Consider the following 22,391-nt stretch of genomic DNA (forward strand, 5'->3'; position numbering starts at 1 on the left):
GCCATAAGGTCGTGTATACTTTTTTTGGCACTTCGATCGTGTCGATGTTTTCAGACGTGACTGTACCCACACAAACCTTATTGAGTTCATTCCGGGACTGGGTCGATTTGTGTAAGATTGTCACATATTTATTTTTATTTTACTTACCTATCTAGTGGTAAACTAGTGTCCATTCTCTTAAAGTGTGCTCCAATATTTTATTTTCTTAAAAATTTAAGTTAAAACAATAATCATTTTTCTTGTCAATCCTTGCCATGGTTATAATCATCTGAGTCACTTAGGGCCACTTGCACCATCCCACTAACCCGGGCTTAACCGGTTAAACCGTTAACCCAGTGTGAATTGTACTGTAACTCCAGGTTTAACCGGTTAACCCCGGGTTAGTGATTGGTGCAAGTGGCCGTTAGAGCATTTATATTATTTGTGGCAGTTATATTATAAGCCCTTTCCACAATGGATCTAAGATAATATAATGCGGGACAAGAGTTCTTCTAACAAATTGTGCTAATATTGTCGCCTGGCTGACGGGGCAGAATAGCAAGCAATAGTTCTTTGACCCAAATACAATAAGCAAGTATAATTATGACCAATGTATACAGAGTGCAGCTTAAAAAACAAAAGGTCAATGCTGTTACTAAAAGAGACATTGCAAACTGCAGAGATGAAACCTTCAGTACTCCCGCTTGTCCGTACAGTCAAAGAATTAAATATCGATACGAACAAAGTGACAAAAATATGTACACAGTACCTTAATATATGTATGGGCAATAAGGTCGCGTATACATATTTTTGGCAATTTGTTCGTATCGATATTTAATACCTTGACTGTACAAGGAATTTAATTTCAATACCATTTCGTACCTTGTTACAGTGGGAATGGTACCCTAGCGACTTTCATATTGATTGTCACTGTGGAAAGATAAGAAATGGTACGGAAATTAAATTTTGACTTTGCTAGCTTTGTGTTTGATTTTAACATACATTTCTGAAGAAGTTCCGCAGTTTCCAGACGTATTTAAAACGTCATCTGCGAATAACCTTTATGTACTTTTATATTTTGAAATACCTGAACGTAAATGCCCGCTGAGCGTATTAGCAAGATTCCTAATACAGATAAGTATCTAATCTATTTGCAGAGTTGTTATTAGGCGGGCTATTCTGTTTTCCTCAGCAATACTTAGGAATTCGGATTCAAAACTGAATTTAGGAACTGAAATGGTAAAAAAACTCTAAAAGTTGGCAGACTCATTGGCAGGTTAAGTTTTCATGTTAAATGCAAATCGAGTATGGAGCTTCAATAGGTATATGTATGCAGTCTACTCATAAAATCGACCACCGTTCGGGCACAAGGCAAAAGGCACTGCATGAGTGGCGATACTGGAGACCGCAAATCGGAGGACGCAACAAAAGAAGACCCCAATAAGGTACCTATAGCACACGTCTGTCATAATTAAGATCCTTGAGGAGGCCTATATCCAGCGGTCGACATCTTTTTTAGATGAAAAATAATACTTAGCGTATAGGCATGAGCAATTATTTGCAAAGTTTACGTCTTATATGAAGTAGAATGGCCCTACGCTTACCAAGCTTTTGAATTGAAGTAAACCAGTATAAAAAAACCCAGCTTGCGGCTGGTTATAACAGACTTAGAGCCAGTTGCACCAACCAAAATTGACGGACCGATCAACGCCCGTCAACAGTGAACTATGAAACTTCCCATTCAAAAATATTTAGCGAACGCTTTAACGTTGACATACGGTTTGATGCAACTGACCCTTTCCCACTAACCCGGTTGCCGGTTAAGCCGTTAACCCAGTGTCAAATTGTACTTACTGGTAACTATGGTAACTCCAGGTTTAACCGGTTAACCCCGGGTAAGGGCCAACACACATATCCACGATACGACATCGTGCCGTTGCACGACGCCGCAACGTGAGACTACGTCGTATCGTGGGTATGTGTGTTGGCCCTTAGTGGGATGGTGCAAGTAGCACTTAAGAGGTGTAAAGCAAAGACGTAAGTAGTCGAGGAAAATATATCCTTGTTTTTAGGGAAAAGGGACTCTTACGTCGTGAGACGTGATGCATTTCTACTAGTCGTTACGTTACGTATATACCTCCCACGTAGCCAACATGCCAATCGCTAACGCTCCGTAGCGTAGAGTAGTAATCCCTCTCTATCACTCTTCCATATTAGTGCGACAGTGACAATTGCGTTTCGTTCGCTACGGAGCGTTAACGATTGGCACGTTGGCTACGCGGGCTGTAACGTTTAAATATTTAAAAAGTGTTTGCTTTAGGACTAGAATAGAGAAAAATATTAAATTAGTATAAAATAGTTAGTTAGTAGTTAGTTGCAAATTTGAAGAAGCAGATCGCACAGCGTTATATGTTGGCGGTAACTGGATTGGGAAGCAAATTATACTCTATATCTTTAGGTATTTAATTAAAAGTAAAGAAAATATACCCACAAATAGCTCCTTAAGTCAACTGAGGGTAGATGAAAACATTACATGATCAAATAATGTAGGTTAAAGTTAGGTCATTCAGTGACAGATCCAGGCAGTTTTGTATTTGGTTGGTTAACCAATAACCCCGAACCTACCCACCTCCCCGAAAATACTAACACCTACCCGAAAATGTACAAATTGTTTATTTACTTTTATTTAAATACCTAAAGATACAGAGTATAGGTAATTAGGTAGGTACTGCACACTGCACGTAAGTAAGTAAATGTATCTAATATTAATGTCTTAAGCGCCTGGCTCACTAAATACTATGTTCTTTATAAACTAGCCGGTTGGCTTGTCAATTACATAGCTATAAATTATGTTACAGAGCGGTAATTATGCCCTTACATTAAATCCATGCTTGGGTAAATCGATCATTAAGGTGTATAAGACGCGCGGTTCGGATGCCTTTGCTTGACAGGGTCACAGCAGGTAGTCTTCAGAAAAAATGTTTATGCTATTTGTACAGTCAGCATCGAAACTAGCCGATCAAGTTTGAGTTTATTAATATTTTCTCAAATCAAAAGTGTATTCAAAATAACAGTCAAAAACATTAACATTCCAGCAGGTGATGGGCTGATGCAGGCAAATATGAAATATGGGTCCGTAAAAAGCTGCCACTGAATGTGCTAGGAAGAAGCTGCCTATCATTCACTCCTATAAAAAAAACTGTCAATTATATAAAATAAAAGTCGCTTTTTTTAGTTATTCTAAAAACCTTAGTTTGTACTCAATCGCATCAGTTTTTTTCATTAGAGATTGAAAACTAAATTTTTCGGTACAACTCTTATTTCTATTTGGAAAAGTATTCCGGGATGGCAAATTCTTTTCTTGCGTTGTTTCATCCAATACTATTGATGCTGACTGTACTAGCTCATAAAATGTTCAATCGATCGAAACTCGCTCTAAGTCGGTAGCGGTAATGTGAGCGGACAAATCGCCACCTAATGATATGTTCCCATCTAGTCAGAGCATTTTCAGGTTATCCCATTTGTACAAAAATATTATTTTAACTAAAAAACGAAGACTAATATTAAATAGTTTAATTTTAATAGGAAATATTCTACAATAACTAAATTTAAATAGGTACGAGAAATACCGATTATAACTACGAAGCAAAATAAAAACGATTTGCCTTTTTCAAATTATGTCGGGTAGGTTTTTTTTTTCTATTTAATAGGTAGAAAGGACTATTTATTACTAGGGAAAGCAACACAGCTCTGCCAATGTACCGACAATTGATTCGAGTTGCAACTGTTATTATACTATCAAAATAAAGTAGAATAAACATTACTATTGTGGGTCCTATTACCGAGTCCTTAGTTCTTCGTACATGTGTAAATACTATTAAATATGACGAACTCCGCTGCATTGGGGCTCGTACGTCATCATTTTTATAGGAATTTTGGAAACTATAGCGGCAGTGCAACACTTTATCACTGACACTTCCCATCAGACGTCAGACTCAGTTGCTTACAAATGTTATTTTCCTTGAATCCGTATTAAACGACAGCGACCACTCCGGTAATGCAACTTTCTCATTGTGAAAGGTGCATTGGACTTGGAGTAACTTTGAATACGGGGTAATTTTGAAAATTGTATATATTTACTAAACAAGAAGCACTTTCTACTGTAGCAACCGTAAGATGTCTTGGTAAGCAACGCTGTGTAACCTACGTTTTGCCCAAGTATGAAATGTTTTTGCTCAGTAAATTGGCGATTAAGTATTAAAATTATCCGTTCAGATATTAATTATTGTAAAGCCACGTGACGCGCATCTGATACATACTTAAAAAAAGTATTTTACTTATTTTAGGAAAATATTAAAGCTGTCACGGATTTGCTATTTACTTTTGATCAGGCACTCCAAAGTAACGAAATAACAAGACATAATCTCAATAAAAAGTGCGTTGTTCTAGCAAGCAATACTGATTTAATAGTCTGCCAAACCCAATTGACCAGTAAATAGGAAAAAGGAAAACCATACTCATCCCCTTCTTTTGGGTGCTGGTACTAACATAAGACAGACTGATTCTCTTAAATTTGTCGTTTTTTTAAACTGACGGAAATGGCTTGCATAACTATATGGTTTGTTAATATTTTTCCTTTTTTTCATTGAAAAGGACTTGCTCGGATCCCTAAACTTTTTCGCTACGCTCAGCCGTCTATACCTACCTATGCGGCCGGCATCGGCAAGCCTTTTTTTCCCGACCTCTGCAATAATGTTTACTTTTCCGCACTAAGCCTTTAATCATTCGTGTTTAAATAAATATGTTCCAAAGTTAATGTCCCTGATAAAGTTCAATGTATTCTGGTAAGGATGACGAATCCTTATAAATACTTACTTTATTTATGTGAGGCCAAGCCCTTGTGGCATTCAGCCAAGACATTCCGCTGACTCAGGCCACAGAAATTGTTTCAAGTAAACAAAGCAAGTAGGTGTTCCGGAAGACATGGTCAGGGTTTGAGTATCAGTATTTAATAACAATATCACATTCATTAATCATTTAATTAAATTTATTTTGTTTCGTAATTAATAAAGTATACCATCAGATCCACAGCGCAAGCAAAAATTGTCGTTAGGCACAAGTGGATAAAATATAGGCAATCAATTAAATTTTACAATAACATACATAATAGGGTTGTTACCAATTTTTGAAAAACGCTTGTATTGCGTTCTATATTAACTAAAAGTTGCCCTAAAATTAAACTTTTATACTAACTTATGTACGAAATATCATTTGATATTTACCACTAGCTTTTCGGTGAGGGAAAACATCGTGAGGAAACCTGCATACATCTGCGAAGAAATTCAAAGGTGTATGTGAAGTGCCCAATGCGGATTGGGCTAGCGTGGGGACTATAGCCCGAGCCCTCTCGCGCATGAGAGGAGGCCTGTGCCCAGCAGTGGGACGTATATAGGCTGAATTATCTTTATTTTATATTATTTTTATACTAAAAACGGCTTTTTAAATATGTTAAATTAACAAAATATATTTTACAGATGCATTCGCGCCCAAAACGCTATTTGAAAATTGTGTGACGTCACAGTTTACGGTTTGACACATAACTACATACACACGTAGAAGATACGAAGTGTCAACTGACATTTGTCATTTGTTGTTTATCGCCTAACTGTCAACAGTGTCAATCCGAGAGTTGTGACGTCATCAGAATCTTCAAAAACGTTTCGAGTTTGGTCACGTGACGTGTGCCAACTGTCAACAGTGTCAATCCGAGAGTTGTGACGTCATCAGAATCTTCAAAAACGTTTCGAGTTTGGTCACGTGACGTGTGCCAAAAGATATTTTAAATTCAATATTTACAAAAATATGGTCATTACAAGTCCCCTAAAAGTAATTTAACATGTTCTTATAATCCAAATGAATTTATTGGGATACAATTCTGCCCTAAGATTTGTAGATGGAAACAACCCTATTATAAAGTCAGATGACTCAGATGTCAATCTTCAGTGTATTCAGCCATGCAGCTGCATGGGTTGTGAGATGTAGCAGGTCTTCCGGTGGTCCAGAGTATGAATGAGAAGGGCAGCGCTGGACAATGTGTTCCATGGTTTGGGCCTCTTCACCATATTCACACAAGACTGAGTCCTTCCATCCCCATCAGTCATATAATTACCTAAATGATAACATGATTCATGTACTTCTATTTTTAGCCTTCCCTGCGACCTAAAACCTTTTAAACAAAAAGAGTTAGAAAATTCTAACTGTATTACAAGTTATAAGCAAGTAAGTAACATTATGTATTTAATCGACCGAGCGTTAGCGAAGGTTTCCGTCTCAGATTGAGCGAAAATGCTTTCGTAATGTCCTGATGTTCTCCTCTGCAATTAACTACTGATTTAAATAGCACTATAAAAAAAAATAACCATACTATTAAGTTGTTTTTATACCGTTTTGCAGGCTAAGAGCGGATTCACGACGTCTACGTCACGTCGTATTTTTATAATGATTCTCGTGAAATTTGGTAAACAGTTCGATAAGAATATACATAAAATGTTTATATCAATGCAGTTTCCGCATTTTTTTTTGAAAATTTCGGAGTTTTGATCATGAGGGTTCGCAAGGACTACACTGACAGAGCCACTAGTACTTATTTCATTTAAGAACTTGTTCCTCTGGCATAAGAGCGTCGTGATATTATTTGGATCGAACACGTTGATTTCTTTTATCATTATGACTTTAAGTAATCCCTTTGAGTATTTGCATCAAAACCTACCTCTTCATGTTTATGTAACTACACATAATGTCATAACTTTATGTGTAGTTTCATAAACGTATGAAACTTATATAACATAACACAATCAAATAAAACCACGTCATATAGTAACAACATTTTATTAAAGTTTATAAATATGGTTTTTTTGTCAAGTTTCACCCACAGTCTATGTATGTACATAAAAATCTTAACCTAAACATTTACATCTCTACTTATACATAATAATTAGTACACATAGGTAGGTACTAATAAATTTATATGAAATAATATTTACAGTCCGCATTTTTTGGCAGAGAACAGGGAAAGCAAACAAAATATTTTTGACATGAGAACTAAATCTCATGTTAAAAACATTTTTTTAATAATAAAGTCAGTGTTCCCGCTATTTGCAATGTTGTCTTGTTTCTTAACAAGATATATAGGTAATATTATTTGCCGTACATTTACCAGGAAACCCCGCGATTCTACAGGGACTAAGGCCGGCGCCCCACTGCTGCGCACGCTACATCCACGGCCCACGTTTTAATACAAACCGTGGGCAAGCCCACGAAATTTTGTATAGGAACGTGGGTCGTGTACATAGCGTGCGCTGCAGTGGGGCGCCGGCCTAATTCAATTTTTAGCTGGTTTTGCTAGTTGTGTTGTCCTCTTGTCCAATAATAATGGCAAATATATTTTTAGATCAAATCTTGTTTAGCTGTAAGCTAAAAAGGCGACAACAAGTGTTGGTACTGTCACTTGTCAAAGTTGACTTCGTGTAAAACACAATATAATACACACACACACACACACACACAAACACAGTATATATATGAATTAATTTGGAAGTATAATGCATACTCGTAGATTTATTTAGAAGTATTCTGTCGCGCTTGGTTATATCTATGGCTTGATCTTTTGATTTAGAATAACTTTAACTTTGGTACACTAGTATCACAATGTATCGACTATGAAAATCTCATGCTCATGTTAATTACTATGTGCATTTACTTTACTGTCCAGCAGTAAATAGGTGGTCAAAATATAACATAATACTGCACGATGTTCAAGGAATGTTTGTGTAATGAAAGCGTGTAAATTTCAAATCATTTAAAAAAATATTACAGTTTAAATTTAACTTTCTACACAAAGTTAAATATACTGATTTCGTTATTGAATCGATTAAAAATTTTATTCGAATATATACATTTTAGTTAATAGGTAATAATTACTCGATGGTATATGGAATGTGTTTGAGTTCGTGGAATTAATACTAATATTGCACTTTTTATTTGTCATTTCAACAAAACAATTGATTATAGAAGAGGAGTTCATTCAAAGATACGTGAAAAAGAAACAAAATTGACAATTACAACACTGCTTTAAGTTGCATTTAGAAATTACATTAAAGTATTCCAAACACAGCGTTAGATAATAAAATGATAACGTTAACTCTTTTATACCATAAAACAACGCGATTTCTAAAATCGTTATTGGCAAATAACGTTATTACTAAAATAACGCGTTAACGAAATCACGACGACGCAGCGACCTGCACATGCACTGGCGTCCGCTCTGACGTGACGGTGATGACCGTCGGAGCGGGCGGCGCGGGCGGCGCGTCGGTGGCGTTCTGTGACGACAGGGTGTTTTGCGCCATGGCGGCAGTTATGGGCTGGGTGATGGGCTGGTTCTGGTACTGAGGGTAGTGGATGCCCACTACTTCTTCGTAGCTGGGTGGCGCTAGGCATTCTGGAATTGAGAAAAGATAAAGTTAGTTTTGGTAGTAGGTCATTGTCTTTCCAGAAGTGTTGTAAGATGAAGGGTTGCTAGGGTTCATACACTCTAATCTATACCTTTACTTACACCATCCATCATGGGGCATCTACCCAAATAGTTAGAACTCCAAGCGAGGGAGCCTGAAGGGTTTTATTGCTAAAAGCAAACACTCCAACAAAGGCCAGGCATCAATAAAATCATTTCTAAAAATACACTTATTTATAGCAAACTTTGCTTAATTCTCCCAACGAATTGGACTCGTCAAAACGAATTATATGAGCCCAATTTGGGCCACATTTCTCGAACGGTATTAGACTAATATGATTAGTCTATGAACTGCCACGTCGTATGGGTTACCATGGCAACACACTAATAATATTAGACTAATACCGTTCGAGAAATGGCCCCTGAAAGGTCTACTAGTATCCACCGAAAGAGTTCCATTATCCATCTTCTGGCTGCATCATCAGATCAGCGTAATCATTGTCTCCACATTTATATTATGCGTACTTGTAAAGTTTCAAATCAATACGGCTATTTAAAGCTAGTTAAAATTAACTTGCAAGATTATATTGTTATTTCTTAATTATTACAAGAGAAGTTAAGGTAAGTGTTTACCATATTTGGGCGGGGGCGGCAAATTGTTGGGGCTGACGTAGATAGTGGGCTCGGTTTGAGACAATGACTGTCGGACTCGGGAGCCCACGTACATCCTCCTCTGCGGTGGCGTGCGCGTTTTCTGCCCTGGAAAGAAAAAAACAAAATATGTACCACCAATCAAATATTTATTTACTATTTATGCGATATTTTTTTACCAAAGGGACCCTGGTTTAGGATTGATCATTCGTTTATAGATAAGTGGCAAAATTATTATATAATTTATTTTGTTGTTATTCATTTCCTGTCTATTTCGTTGCTGATATGTTTCATGGTATATCCATATATTATAGTTAGTATCATCATCATCATTGGCTACAGCATCTTTGCAGATGATAGTTCCAGCGAATAAGGAGGTATTTTGAGGAAGTAGTCTACAGCCTACATATAAAAGAAACAATAGAATCTGTCAATTCTATGACCTCGAAAAAGAACAACAGTTATTTGATTTACAAGGGGGCAAAGTTGTTGTTTAACCGCTTATGCTAATAGTTAAGGCACGAGGGTTAAACAAACTTTGCCTTCGAGTGAAACACAAAAAATTTCACCGCACCAACTCGAGGAAAATACTTACCTGCGAAATACCAAAAAAATCAAACCAAATCAAATCCTATTTAAAAGTCAATTCTACCAGCGAACTTAGGGAAACAACTCAAAATTTGCACCTGATTACTTTGCTCCACATGTGCATAAAATGCAACTTTCTCATTCGTTTTTGAACATTCAAGATGGCCTTTACCAGTTAATGTGGTGAAAAATAAATTGTATACTCTTATCTACTTTTATCCTTTTATTTCACGATCCCGCGTAAATTAAGAGATCAGTGGCTCGTCATAAAAATATAGTATTTTAATTCTTATTATGAAATACTACAATTACATTATAATTCATGTTTTTTAGAAATTAAATCATATTACTAAATATTTAAAGTATATGTTAGTTACCTATTTGTATGACTCGAGTTATAATTGCCAGTAATACAACAAGCAAAATCATTAACACTGCTAAAATTAAATAAATCGAAAATTCGTGCAGATTACTACGAGTATTTGCATTTTCATAATAGTTAAATCTAAGGTTTGCCGGTGCTTCTTCCACGTTCATTATATAAATGATAAATAACGTTATTAACAAAAAACGAATAACAGCACGTCAAATAATTAACACACACATTTTCAACGGTATTATATAGTATAAGTTAATATAACAATACACACGTTTGTTCAATCAAACATTAAAAAGGGAATAATCTTAAAAAGATTATTGATTGCTTCTAGTAGGGGGTTATTTATCGTAGGGGATTAAGGGTCTTAAGAATTATCCAATTATAAGTAATAAATATCGATTACAGGTGCTGAAAGTAAGCTATTCTCAATTTTATGTCTTAATTATAGAGTATAATAATATAATACAGTTGGTGCTTATTATCATCAGGTCTATAAAGATTGTCATACGTTTAAAAATTGTTTGTCCTTATGCACTTAAGGTACTTGTTTTATCTTCCTAGTGGGTAGATTTATGGGTGGGTAAATAGGAGCTAAAGTAAATCTACGATGACTACGACAAAATTAAAATCGGCCATACGCGAACTGTGGCAAATTTACGTTTTAGAATAGGTATGGCTGCAATACTAGCAGATAGTGTCACAAAGAAGCAAAATGACATATTTGCGGCGAGGGCGTATATTGAATTTTGAACGAATCGAAGGATTCTATCTTGAGCCTAGTGAGGGATTAAAGTGTTAACGCCCGAAGTGGAAATCATTTTGATACCACGTGACATCTGATTTTCACATCATCTAAGAGGAAATTGTTATGTTTCAAAATATATATTATTTAAGCTAAAAAAAATTGTGTTCTCTAACAGATATATACCACTTTGATCTCTAGCAAGGAGGAAAACCCTTTTCCGAATGGGTGATGTAAAAAATATTTTTAATATCACAGTGGTTATTTATACTTGCATTTAAATTACTCTAAAGCGAATATATGCGTAACGCAAATGGAGAAGAAAACCGAACCGTATTTTAGCAGCGCACATATCGAATAGGATTAAAACTGTACCAGTTCAAAGTTTCGTTTTCGACAACAATATATTTTGAGCGTAGATTGCAAGTATCCACCTTAGATTTTATCTAATCCGTCACGGAGAATGCTTTGATATCAATTTATCGATATCTTTTTATCATTATCATTCAATTTTACTCAGCAATAATATGTTAAAACACAATAAAATATAATAGGTACTTAAATAATAGAAAAAATAATGTCGACACGCGGGAGTGTGTCAAGCCAAGTTCGAAAGAAGATGAGGATGAGAAGGCTCTACCGATTATTGAGATGCAAACATCTAATAAGCGGGATTATTCTCATCGACTGACTGACCTAACATAAAAAACCTAACCCACTTCCAGATAACCTAGCAAGTTGAAATTTGGCATCCAGCTGGAAAATTGTGTGGTAACGAACCTAACATCTTTATGTTTCTTTAAACAGTGATTTTATTACGATTTGTAATATATTTCAAAAAACAGTTTTTATTTACTTACCCACTAAGCTCATATCGAATTTGTAATACTTAGCAGAAATACATTTTAGTTTCGAAATCAACTATGATGAATACTAATAATTTCTGTAAAAGAAGTAATGATATCCCAACAAAAACAAATATGAAATGATTGCGTCGTTGTTGACTCTGATGTCTCAAATCCTGAACTTTAATTACATCCCAATAAACTAGAACTTAGCAGCTATATGTTAACTCTTTTGCCAGTGAAGTTAACAACGACGCACATTCTTAATATTGAACTTGAATCTCATTTCATAATTATGTTTTTGATGCGATAATATTGTACTTTACTTACTTACTTTTTTCTGCTAATCGACAAATAAAAAGTTATTAATTATTTTTCTAGACATATGATACATTAAGAATCATATAGAAGAAAAGGTACACAACCATAAAAAAAACGTCTTAAATTTTAATTTAATATAAACAGTGTCACAGACCAAAAATTAATGCTTTCATTAAAAAACGCGATTGCCATGCCTCGACTCAAATCTGTCCAAGAAAAACAAAAAAATGAGCCAATAAAAATTTCATGGTTAAATGCCATGACGGTGCAACAAAAAAGTTATAAACTAATATGAAAAAAATGAAAAAATGATTCATAAAATAACATTACTTAACGAAATCATCCTCATACAGAAGTACACGAGCAGCCACAACAACAGCATCCCCACCAGTATTATCATATACCCGAATGCCATGTCTTGAATCCCTGGACTATCTACTGCGTGTTCAGCCTCAATTAACTCCTCAGAATCTTCTCTCAAATTCTCCTCCGACCAGATGAAGTTCGGGTGACCGAACATGGGCGCCATTTTGGATTAATGTTTAACAAGTTTGGACTTAATAACTCGGACCGTTTTTTCAAAAACGGGTGAGTTGTCCAAAGAAAAACCACTCTCAATCATTTGAATTAACAAATTATTGGAATGTTAAACAAATTTTTATTTTCTCTAACGCAGTTACTAGAAGTTGAAAATATTATATTTTTCACATTTTTACTTAAAACACTGGAACATGTCACTTTTACAACAAGCTTTGAGATAATGAGATATCTACAGGGGATTTTGGATGATATCATATCTGATCAGTTTGACGAATTGACATCTTGGTATTCTCCATTGTCTGCGACAAATTTTGAAATATGCTGTTACATATCACAGTCTTATCACGATTTTAGTTTTATTCATTTTAGCTCAGTATTATTTCATGCTTAAAATATTCTACTATATTATTGAGTAACTTTTTTTTTTACTTTTAATATACAAACAATGAATAAAATCTCGGATTACTAAATATACAGCCTTACAGCCTTACATAATTATTATTTTCGATGCCACACCCAAATGACAAACAAGATAAAATAAGAATAATAAAATATTACCTTTAATGCGCATAATCAGGATTCCTACAATAACCATTGCCATTACTATGAAAGTCACAGACCAAAATATGATAGCATTAAGAGTAAAATTAGATGCATTTCTATTACCATCTACAGCATCTAGGTCTGGAAATTCATCAATATCTATTCGAGGAGCCATTGTACTGAATATGTTCCTCTGTAATTATTCACTGTTACTACAAAATATTTGCTTCACTTTTAACTTATGTATTGTTTATTGTTTTAAACAATACAAAGATAATTATCAATCGACTAGCGTACACTATTTTTTCTTCATTGTATTCTATATACATATAATGTTGACTACATAACCCATTTTATTCGCAACATTTTGTTGCTACTTAAATAAGTACTATGTATACTTGACATTTTACGTACACCTTCGACACGAATCAGTGAATGTATTATGAAAGTGAATTTTATTTTAAATATTGAGATAGTACTAGTACGTTTTGATCGTTTTCATCAACTGCGTGATAGAACTTTGATCATTCTTGGTATATACATTATATGGAATCAGATTTCTTTTTCCCGTGCACATTATTAACTTAAATTATCTGGTTACAAAATTATCTTTGACAGGACAAGATTAAAGATATGAAAGGCGAATTGTTTCTCATGTTAGTGCGATATAAGATAATAGTTATCAAACATTTAGTTTAAACTATCATCCTTCGAAAATATTCCTTTTGTTTTACTACATGTATGTTTGTATGTTGAAAACTTGGTTCGGGTGTTTGGGATATTCGTTTTGTTACCTACTAAATTCGCAAAAAAATGGGTATAATTTTACAGATAGGTACCTTGTCACCTGCACCTGCAGTAACGTATAGTATAGGTGATTTTATACCAAAAGGCGTCCTAAGCAGGTCAAGCGAGTGAAATGGGCATACAAAACGTAGTACAAGTACTTCATGTACAGTCAACCAATTTGATTCCTAGGCCACTATAGAACCATGCCATAATGACTTCTACGACAGTGCTTATTGAGTGATGCGTGTCAAGTATCTAGTAGTTAAAGCGAAAAGGTTCTATAGTGGCCTAGGATTCTAATTGGTTGACTGTACATACAATTTAATTCTATGCAGATGCAGTCGTGAATCCTAGAATAATATATGGTCACTTGTTTAAAAAATAACTCTTATCTTGTTCTGTCAATCAAAAAAAGTGTTAAATCTCTCTGGGCTGTGTACAAAGTTACTGCGTTTCAACTTTGAATAACAGTGTTAGAAATAAGATTTTTTCAAAGTAGTGGAGCAAGCGTGGTATGGATGGTTTTATCTACGTGATAAAATAACTGTCAATTTTTAACACCGCGGGACAGAAAGATGATGGTGACCGTTTTATCACGCTATCACGTAGACAAGAACGACCATAATGTCCGTACTGATATTTATATATGAATAAAAACGCTCTAACATCGCGCAAATAAGTAAGTACATGTCGATACAGGTAAGTCAACGTGTTTTAATATTGAAACTACTTAAAACTAAATTCATAACAATAAATGCAATGTACATACTATTTACTATAATAAAACAATAAAAATACTTTACCAAGGGAGGATATCTTCAAACACATCATCATGAAAGACATTACCAGTAACGTGAAAAATACGGACAAGTAAATGACAGCTGCTAAAGATAGAGATTGCTCCGGTGCAATGACATCTTGTCCAGGCACTTGGTCTACTATTGTTACCATGTCTGAATAATCTTTTTCAAAATCAGAAAGAGGAGCCATTTTAAATATAAAATAACTTCTTCCGGTATGTTTCTACTCTTTTTAGAAATACTCGACTGTTTCAGACATTGAAACTGTGATATTCTTTTTTTAATTAAACTTTCGTCTTCGTCATTGCTTCCCTTTAAAACAATTCACAAGTTTTTAGTTGTTCACTTTTAGTCACTTATTTATTTGTTGATTTTTATTCGTCTCATGTTTGACACAGAAATCCGTCAATATTTTAAGCAAGTACAAAAGACACTGTTGTAACTTTATATTTTTATTTAAATGTATTTAAAATAATCGCTTGTGCAAAATACATTCTTACGTATAGTTGCTTTAAATATTATATTTGTGTATTGATTTCCCGACTTTCACGTGTACAAATTCCGCCCGTTATCTTTTAACAGATTTATCATTGACATATTGACATTTCGAAGAATGATCATAGGTTTAGTCGTATCAGTAGGTATTAAATATATTCTATAAATCATATAATTGAAAAGGTCAAAGAATATCTAGAAGAAATAATAAATAAATAGAATCAATCTCATTTTTAACGATATCCTGTTGAAAGAATCTGGTGGTCCAAGCCCGAAAAGTGCTGCTTGAGCAAAATGGCGAGATTTAACCGGTATCCTCTGCGACTCCAGGATACCGGTGAAGCTAAAGGGCCTTGTGTACAAGAGCATCATCCACTCAGTCCTACTGTATGGTAGCGACACCTGGCCTGTCCTCGGAAGACATGTCCAGCAGCTTCGCGTCACCGAGATGAAAATGTTGAGATGGATGTGTGGCGTTACGCGATTAGATTGCATACATAACAAACACATCCGTGGCAACCTCAGAATCCGTGACGTAGTGAATAAGCTGCAGGAAACTCGCCTCTGATGATATGGCCATATAAGCCGCAGACCAGTAGACTACGTCGGAAATAGATCCACTGACCTCACCCAGACCTCACTGTCCAAGACCCTAGATCACGCGGCCGCGGTAGGCCTAAGAAGCACTGGCTGGACCTCGTGATAGCGGACATGGAAGAGAACAATCTCACACCCGAGGATGCCGAAGACCGGGCAAAGTGGAGAAAATTACGTAGGAAAGCGGACCCTGGCGCTAGGCCGGGAAAACGTTAGGTTGAAGAAGAAGAGACCCTGTTGTAAGCATCGGAGATTAGCATTAAATTAATTTTCGTGAATAAATATTTCATTATCTTTGTTAATAATTATAAGTATTTTTTTAATTTTTTATATAATTACTAATAAACGCTTAGAATACATTTTTCTAGACATTAATCAGGAGCAGCATATCTATTTTTCACCATTTTGAAGTTGTCGACTAGACTCCTTTCTGGCAAGCTGAATAAGACTATATGTTATTGTTTGTGTTTTATTTTATGTTTAAAATTTTTACATGTACATAATTATTATGTATCACGAACTATAGCAGGTAAGTAGGTATAAATCAAAAGAAGTATCAATGGAATCTCTATCAGTCACTGGGGTCAATGAACTAGTTGAATCATTGATAATATAGCTACAACCCAGCCTCCTGGGAACACTGCCCATCGACATCGGCGGTGACTTGAAGGACGACTTTTTTATTTATTTATAAGTCCTTTGACTATTTATAGTTTATAATATTAAATTGTCTAGTCTAGAAATTAGGAACACTACTGTTAATGACATATTCATACATATTGTCTGCAAAGATGTCAAAACCTACAATTATATTCAGGCAACACAAAATAAACTTACGCATCCTCGCCAGTGATATTGCCAAACAGATGAGTATGAAGATTAAAATCCAAAAATATACACTCGGTGACATAAAATAATACCACATCATTATGCACGCTTGCTTTAAACGCTGGCTTTTCCATAATAAACTTAAAGTCGGTGAGTCCCTCTGTTGGGTGGTTATCATCCAATTAATTCACGTTTTGTCGATAAGACAAATATTTATGAATACAAGATAACGATAGAGCTCCAATGGCTGACAGACAGCACTCACCAAAACAAAGGGGAAAAATGTAGAACTTACTTATTGTTTAAAGATTTTAAAATGGAAGACATACCTACGACCCATACCTATGACCCCTGACCCATGACCAATGACTTAACTCGTTCGTGTCTTTTCTGTAGACAACGCAAAGTTAAGCGTTAAAAATTTTATGCTGCACCAGTACAAGCGGGATACATTTTTCAGTACTTGAGGCTCAAATAAGAAAAACGGGATATAAGTAAACGTGTGTACAAGAGTCGTTAACTTTTATTGTAAAGAATAATGCCAAAAATGGGGACTACGTTTCCATACAGGAGGGATGGTCCGCTTACGCTTATTACTACCAAGGCACTGCGAACTACAAAACATATAAAAATATACGATAAAACACAAATAATAACAAAATACAATTTAAACATTGGATTTGGACGACGACGGTCGTAACAGCGTGGCTCCGTACCGTCGCGCTCGCGACGCGTCGTCTGACTTGGCGTAGGATTCGGTAGGTAACAATAATGCACTGGGTTGACGCCCACCCCGAGACGTTTCCTCCTGCCCTTCACTCTCATAACTCGCGCCCTGATTAAAGTTACGACGATGTGAATCACCGCTCGCGTTTCTTATTTTTCCTTCATACGCACTAACAATTATTGTAGTTATTTTAATAACAATAGCATAGGACATCTTTAGACGCCATTGGAGCTCAAAGACTTATTAATCATTTAATAGTAAGCTCCGACCGTAGCGCTTGCCGCAGTCCGTAGCACGTCATACATTCTGTGCTAAGCTTATATATTACTTAAGGTGCCGTAGGTTCATAGAGCGGAGTGTTTGAAAAATGATAAATCGTACCGCCTCATTAGATACCGATACGGTTGCCAAAAATGTAATTAGCAATCTTAAGATTTTTTTTTCTACGGACCTCGGTGACGACCTACGGAACTCTCATTATGGTAAGAAAACTGATGTATAGAGTTACCACTTTTTCTTTACTAATATTTCTATCACTTTCAATTCAATCCACCTCACAGATAAATAATGAGCCACTTTCAGAACACGAAAAATAGTATAGTACCTACATACCCAAAGTAAGAAATTACAAGTGATTTGAGACTTTCTCATTTAATAGCCGAGGCCGAGATGTGTACACTATTTTCTGTACGACAGAGTCAGAAAGCGATAACTTCGTTTAGCACAGCGTGCCAAAAGTTGACGCTTTTCGCATAAAGAACAGAAAAGTAACTTTCAAACTGTGCTATAGCAGCAAAGTATGCTTGATTAGTTATTTGTCAATAAGGCATTTTACGCCTCCCAATGCCATAAGCAGTACACACACTTGACAGGGACGATGTGGGAATTAAATAGTACCTATTCCTTATACAGTTAAAAGAAAACACAAGCATTTTGAAGTCAAATAAGTAGTTTAGAGAGTCTTTTTTGCGATAATTGTAGAACTTAATCAAAGCTGTGCATTATCAGTTTAAACACATTCCCCCTTTACCTACTTCTTAGTAAATCTTTGATAAATATTGTCCCTCTACAACAAACACAAACGTCAAACATTTTATATTCAAATAAACGGTTTTATTTAAAATAACATTATACATAATGGATATATACAGAGGATAGCTATAACTAACTAGCTTATTTCCAAAATAGGCCCTTGAGGCATTTCCTCGTTGTATCGCAATATTGATACGTTGTGCGAGGAAGCCGCCAGCTCTTCGGTGACCAATTTCGTCAACCAGACGCTTTGCGATTTCTACAAAAAACTTGTGCGCGCTGGGAACTCATGGACCTAGAGTTTCAATGAATCAATAATAACAGTTAGATATGAGAAGTGTTTGTTAATGACGACATGTCTATTATCTACAATTAAGATGCTGATGCACAAAAAAACTTACTAATCCTCGCCAGAGATATTGCCATCATGAGTAGTATAAAGAATATAATCCAAAAATATACACTTGGGGACATAATGTAGTAAGACATCATGCACGGTCACATAACACGGTTGTTTTTAACGATAACTCTTCGACAATAAAGTAAAAGTCGATATCTCCCTATTTTAGTGCGTTATCATCGATTTAATTTACGTATCAGGGTTTTGGTGATAAGACAAGTAATTATGATAACATTAGAGCTTTAATGGAAAATGTTGAGAATTGCTTTAAAAGGGTTTTGCTTTTATACATTTCTACACCTGGAATGAGAGGTTTTGGTATATCTACGATCTTTAATGATAAGTATATTATGAACGTCAATAAACAAAAACAACATTAAAAGAAAGATATTACTCATAAACTTGTCTGGGTGTCTGGCGAGTTTCGTGCGGGTGAATATTTCACTCAGCGGGTAAGTCTGGCAATCCAACGGGGATATGCAGCAAGAGTCCTGGGGACGATGCCCCGGGGAAATCTATTAGGTTTTATAGACGAAAACTGTTAATGTATATTATGTACATCGCTATTGTAAATGAACCGTTTATGAAACAAAACTTGAAATTGCAAAGATTATGCAATTAAATAAAAAAAAAATGAATTCTGGACAACGATATTGCCAGCATGATCAGTATAATAAATAATATCAAAAAAATAAAAATAACGTAGCAACTGATTATAATACGGCATTGCACACGGTCACACAACACGGTTGTCTCTACACCGTGTTTTTTTTTTATTTTCGTTATTTTCGAGTGTGCATCCCTGAGCTTAAATTAAGTAACTTTCTCAAAGACACCGGTATTCTAATTAACTCCATTTCGGAGATAATCAATCATTCATTTTTATCTTATAAGGCCCTTACGAGCGTGTGCACTTGCCTTGAGGCCTGTTTACATATTGATTAGTGTTTAGTGCGAGTTCATACATTTGCTACTAAACGGACGATTGATGTTCGAAATGTCATTGATATGTCACAGTTTTCAATTGTTTGGTTGAGTTAAATAAATGTAATGCCTGTGTTACAACAATGCTATATGCAACATTTAATTACTTTTTATAAAAATAAAAATAGTTAAAAAAATAACATTGTTTTTAATTAACTATGCCATTTAGTTTCCTTAAACATACTTACCAATACCCCAAAGTTAACGGAATTCAATAAAAACACGGTGTATAGCTCAATAGTAATTCAATTCTATTTTTAAGGCATTATTTCATTTAATTCAGCTATCAGGGATTTGGCGAATAACTATTCATCATTTTGTCAGTTTTTATTGTCAAATTGACAAATACTAAAACTTTATTGGGCCTACGTACTAAAGAAACGCTTACCAGATAAATAGATTTTCGTACATTGACCCGCCTGTTGCTATCTCTATTGCACGTGCATAATTTATATTGCTGTCAAACTCGCATAGTGACATTAACAACCGGCATCATGGGCGGGACAGCAATATAATTATATGCGTGTACTTAATAGAGATAGCAACAGGCGGGTCAATGTACGAAAATCCATCTGAAAGCGTCACTGCTTTACGTGTAGGACAGTCGTTAGGAGATCTTCAGTACCCCTAGTGTAAATTTATTTGTTAGTGAAACGTGACGTACGCGGTTAAGTCTCATTTTGTATGGGATTTTGAGTTTCCAAAACGTTCCGCTTGGCGCGCTGTTTCTAAATCCCATACTAAATGAGACTTAACGCAAACGCGTACATCACGTAAATCGAATAAATTTACACTAGGGGCTCTGGACAACATTAATAAAAACTAATAGTAATAATACACCGTGTTTTTATTGAATTCCGTTAACTCCGGTGTATGGGTAAGTTCGTTTAAGGAAACTAAACGGCATAGTTAGGTAATTAAAAAAATATATACTTACATATATTTTTATGAAGAGTAATTAACTATTGCATATGGCGTTGTTGTAACACGGCCATTACATTTAATTTAACCAAACAATTGAAAACTGTGACATATCAATGTCATTACAAACATGAATCGTCCAAGATAGTACTTACGTTTAGTAGCAACTGTATAAATTCGTACTAAACACTAATCAATAAGTAAATAGGCCCTAAGTCAAATGTATACACTCTTTAAGGCCTTATAAGATAAAAATAAATTATTGACCATCTCCGAAATGGAGTTAATTAAGTCTTTGAGAAAGTTACTTAATTTAAGCTCAGGAATGCACTCGTGAAATTAATGAAAAAAAAACCACGGTGTATAGTGTGTTAACTTTACGCTCTTCACGTTAAGTAAAAGAACCTGTAGCCCATTCAGCCACATAATCCCAGGAATTAATGCAGAGCCAATTTTAAAAACAAAAATACGAATAAAATGGGATTAGATGAAGAAAATAAAAACTTTCTTTTCTTACCTAAATGTCGCAATATGCACCCATAAATGCACCAGATAAACGAAAGATTCACTCCTATAAGCATCACTATTGCTATTAATTCGTTCATATTTACTACTAACGTTTTAGACCTTAGTTAAAGATAAAGAAGTCAAATTATTAAGCTTATAATATATTTAAAAATGAAAAAATTACAGCCTTGGGTGAGACTTGAGGCCGACTGTCCAGAGGCCGTGGCCCGTGCGTTCAAGTCTCAGCCGAGGCAGTAAATTTTCCACTTTTTTTAAATTATTCTAAGCTTAATAACATCGTTCGCAGACGTTTCTGCTTGTTCAAAATAATTTAGTCAAAATATTGTCAGCAAATAAAAATGTATTTGTAAAAAACGAAAATGTACATTGAACTTATTGATGATATTCTAGCCAATGGACGTTCTAGTAATGCATTTAGTATAATACTGATAGCAGGAAATGATTTGTCTGTTAAACATAATAATAACGATTGTTATCTGTTTTAAGTACCATTCTAAACAAACCAAAGAGATATCTTTAGAGGGGCAAGTTTAATTCTCTTCGATGTTTACGTAAGATTGTATTAGAATATTTTATATACACGGTGTTTTTTAAACTCAGTTAACTTTTGGGACAGAAAACAGTAGCACACAAGTTTAGACACAGAAATAGAATACAAAGAATAATAAAGTGTGAGACCAACAACATCGTCCACAGATTAATAGATTACCTACTAAGAAATTTACAATAGCGCTAGGTAACAATATAAAGCTAAAATTAACACAGCTACGGTTACAACATAGGTTTATAGATACAGTAACAAATTCATCTTTGAGGTAGCAGAAGTAGTTTTGTATAGATACAGTGTAATGAGAGAGTAAAAACGGCAAGGTCCACCGGAGCGACTTTTAGTAATGTTTTGTTTGAAGTAACTGAATCACATTATTTTTATATACATTGTCAGACATCATAAAAATGTCAATTTTATTAAAATACAAATTGTAACATTTAACCAGCCTGTACAGGGGATCACGTTCTCCAGCGTGGGTGCGGCAAAGCGAGTCCGCAAACAGTTGGTGCTTGCGCGCAGCGCATGTCATTAATGAATAGGATGAATAACAAAGACCCTAATATAGATCCTTGTGGGACTCCAGAAGTTACATGGACACACTTGGACTCATATCCCTTGACTGCAACTTTTTGTGTGCGGT

The 22,391-nt window shown here is 35.1% G+C and overlaps 1 protein-coding gene across 11 annotated transcripts in view; it reads right to left on the minus strand.

Moving 5' to 3' along the window:
- Positions 1–6,851: 6,851 nt before the first annotated feature.
- The window catches only part of LOC133516437 (uncharacterized), a 69,165-nt gene continuing 53,625 nt past the window's right edge, over positions 6,852–22,391 (minus strand). For 8 of the 11 annotated variants that reach the window (XM_061849376.1, XM_061849381.1, XM_061849374.1 and 5 more), the window contains exons 2-3: positions 9,125–9,250; positions 7,986–8,479 (exon numbers count right to left, since the gene is read on the minus strand). In XM_061849376.1, the coding sequence (XP_061705360.1) occupies positions 8,262–8,479; positions 9,125–9,250 (344 nt within the window). In that variant the 3' untranslated portion in view covers positions 7,986–8,261. Of the gene's footprint in view, positions 7,222–7,355; positions 8,480–9,124; positions 9,251–10,107; positions 12,031–12,347; positions 12,622–18,769; positions 18,892–22,391 lie in introns of those variants that run through there. The other 3 variants (XR_009799225.1, XM_061849382.1, XM_061849373.1) reach the window with 3 other exon arrangements.

This window comes from Cydia pomonella, chromosome 3, assembly GCF_033807575.1.
Source record: "Cydia pomonella isolate Wapato2018A chromosome 3, ilCydPomo1, whole genome shotgun sequence".
NCBI classification, from domain to species: domain Eukaryota; kingdom Metazoa; phylum Arthropoda; class Insecta; order Lepidoptera; family Tortricidae; genus Cydia; species Cydia pomonella.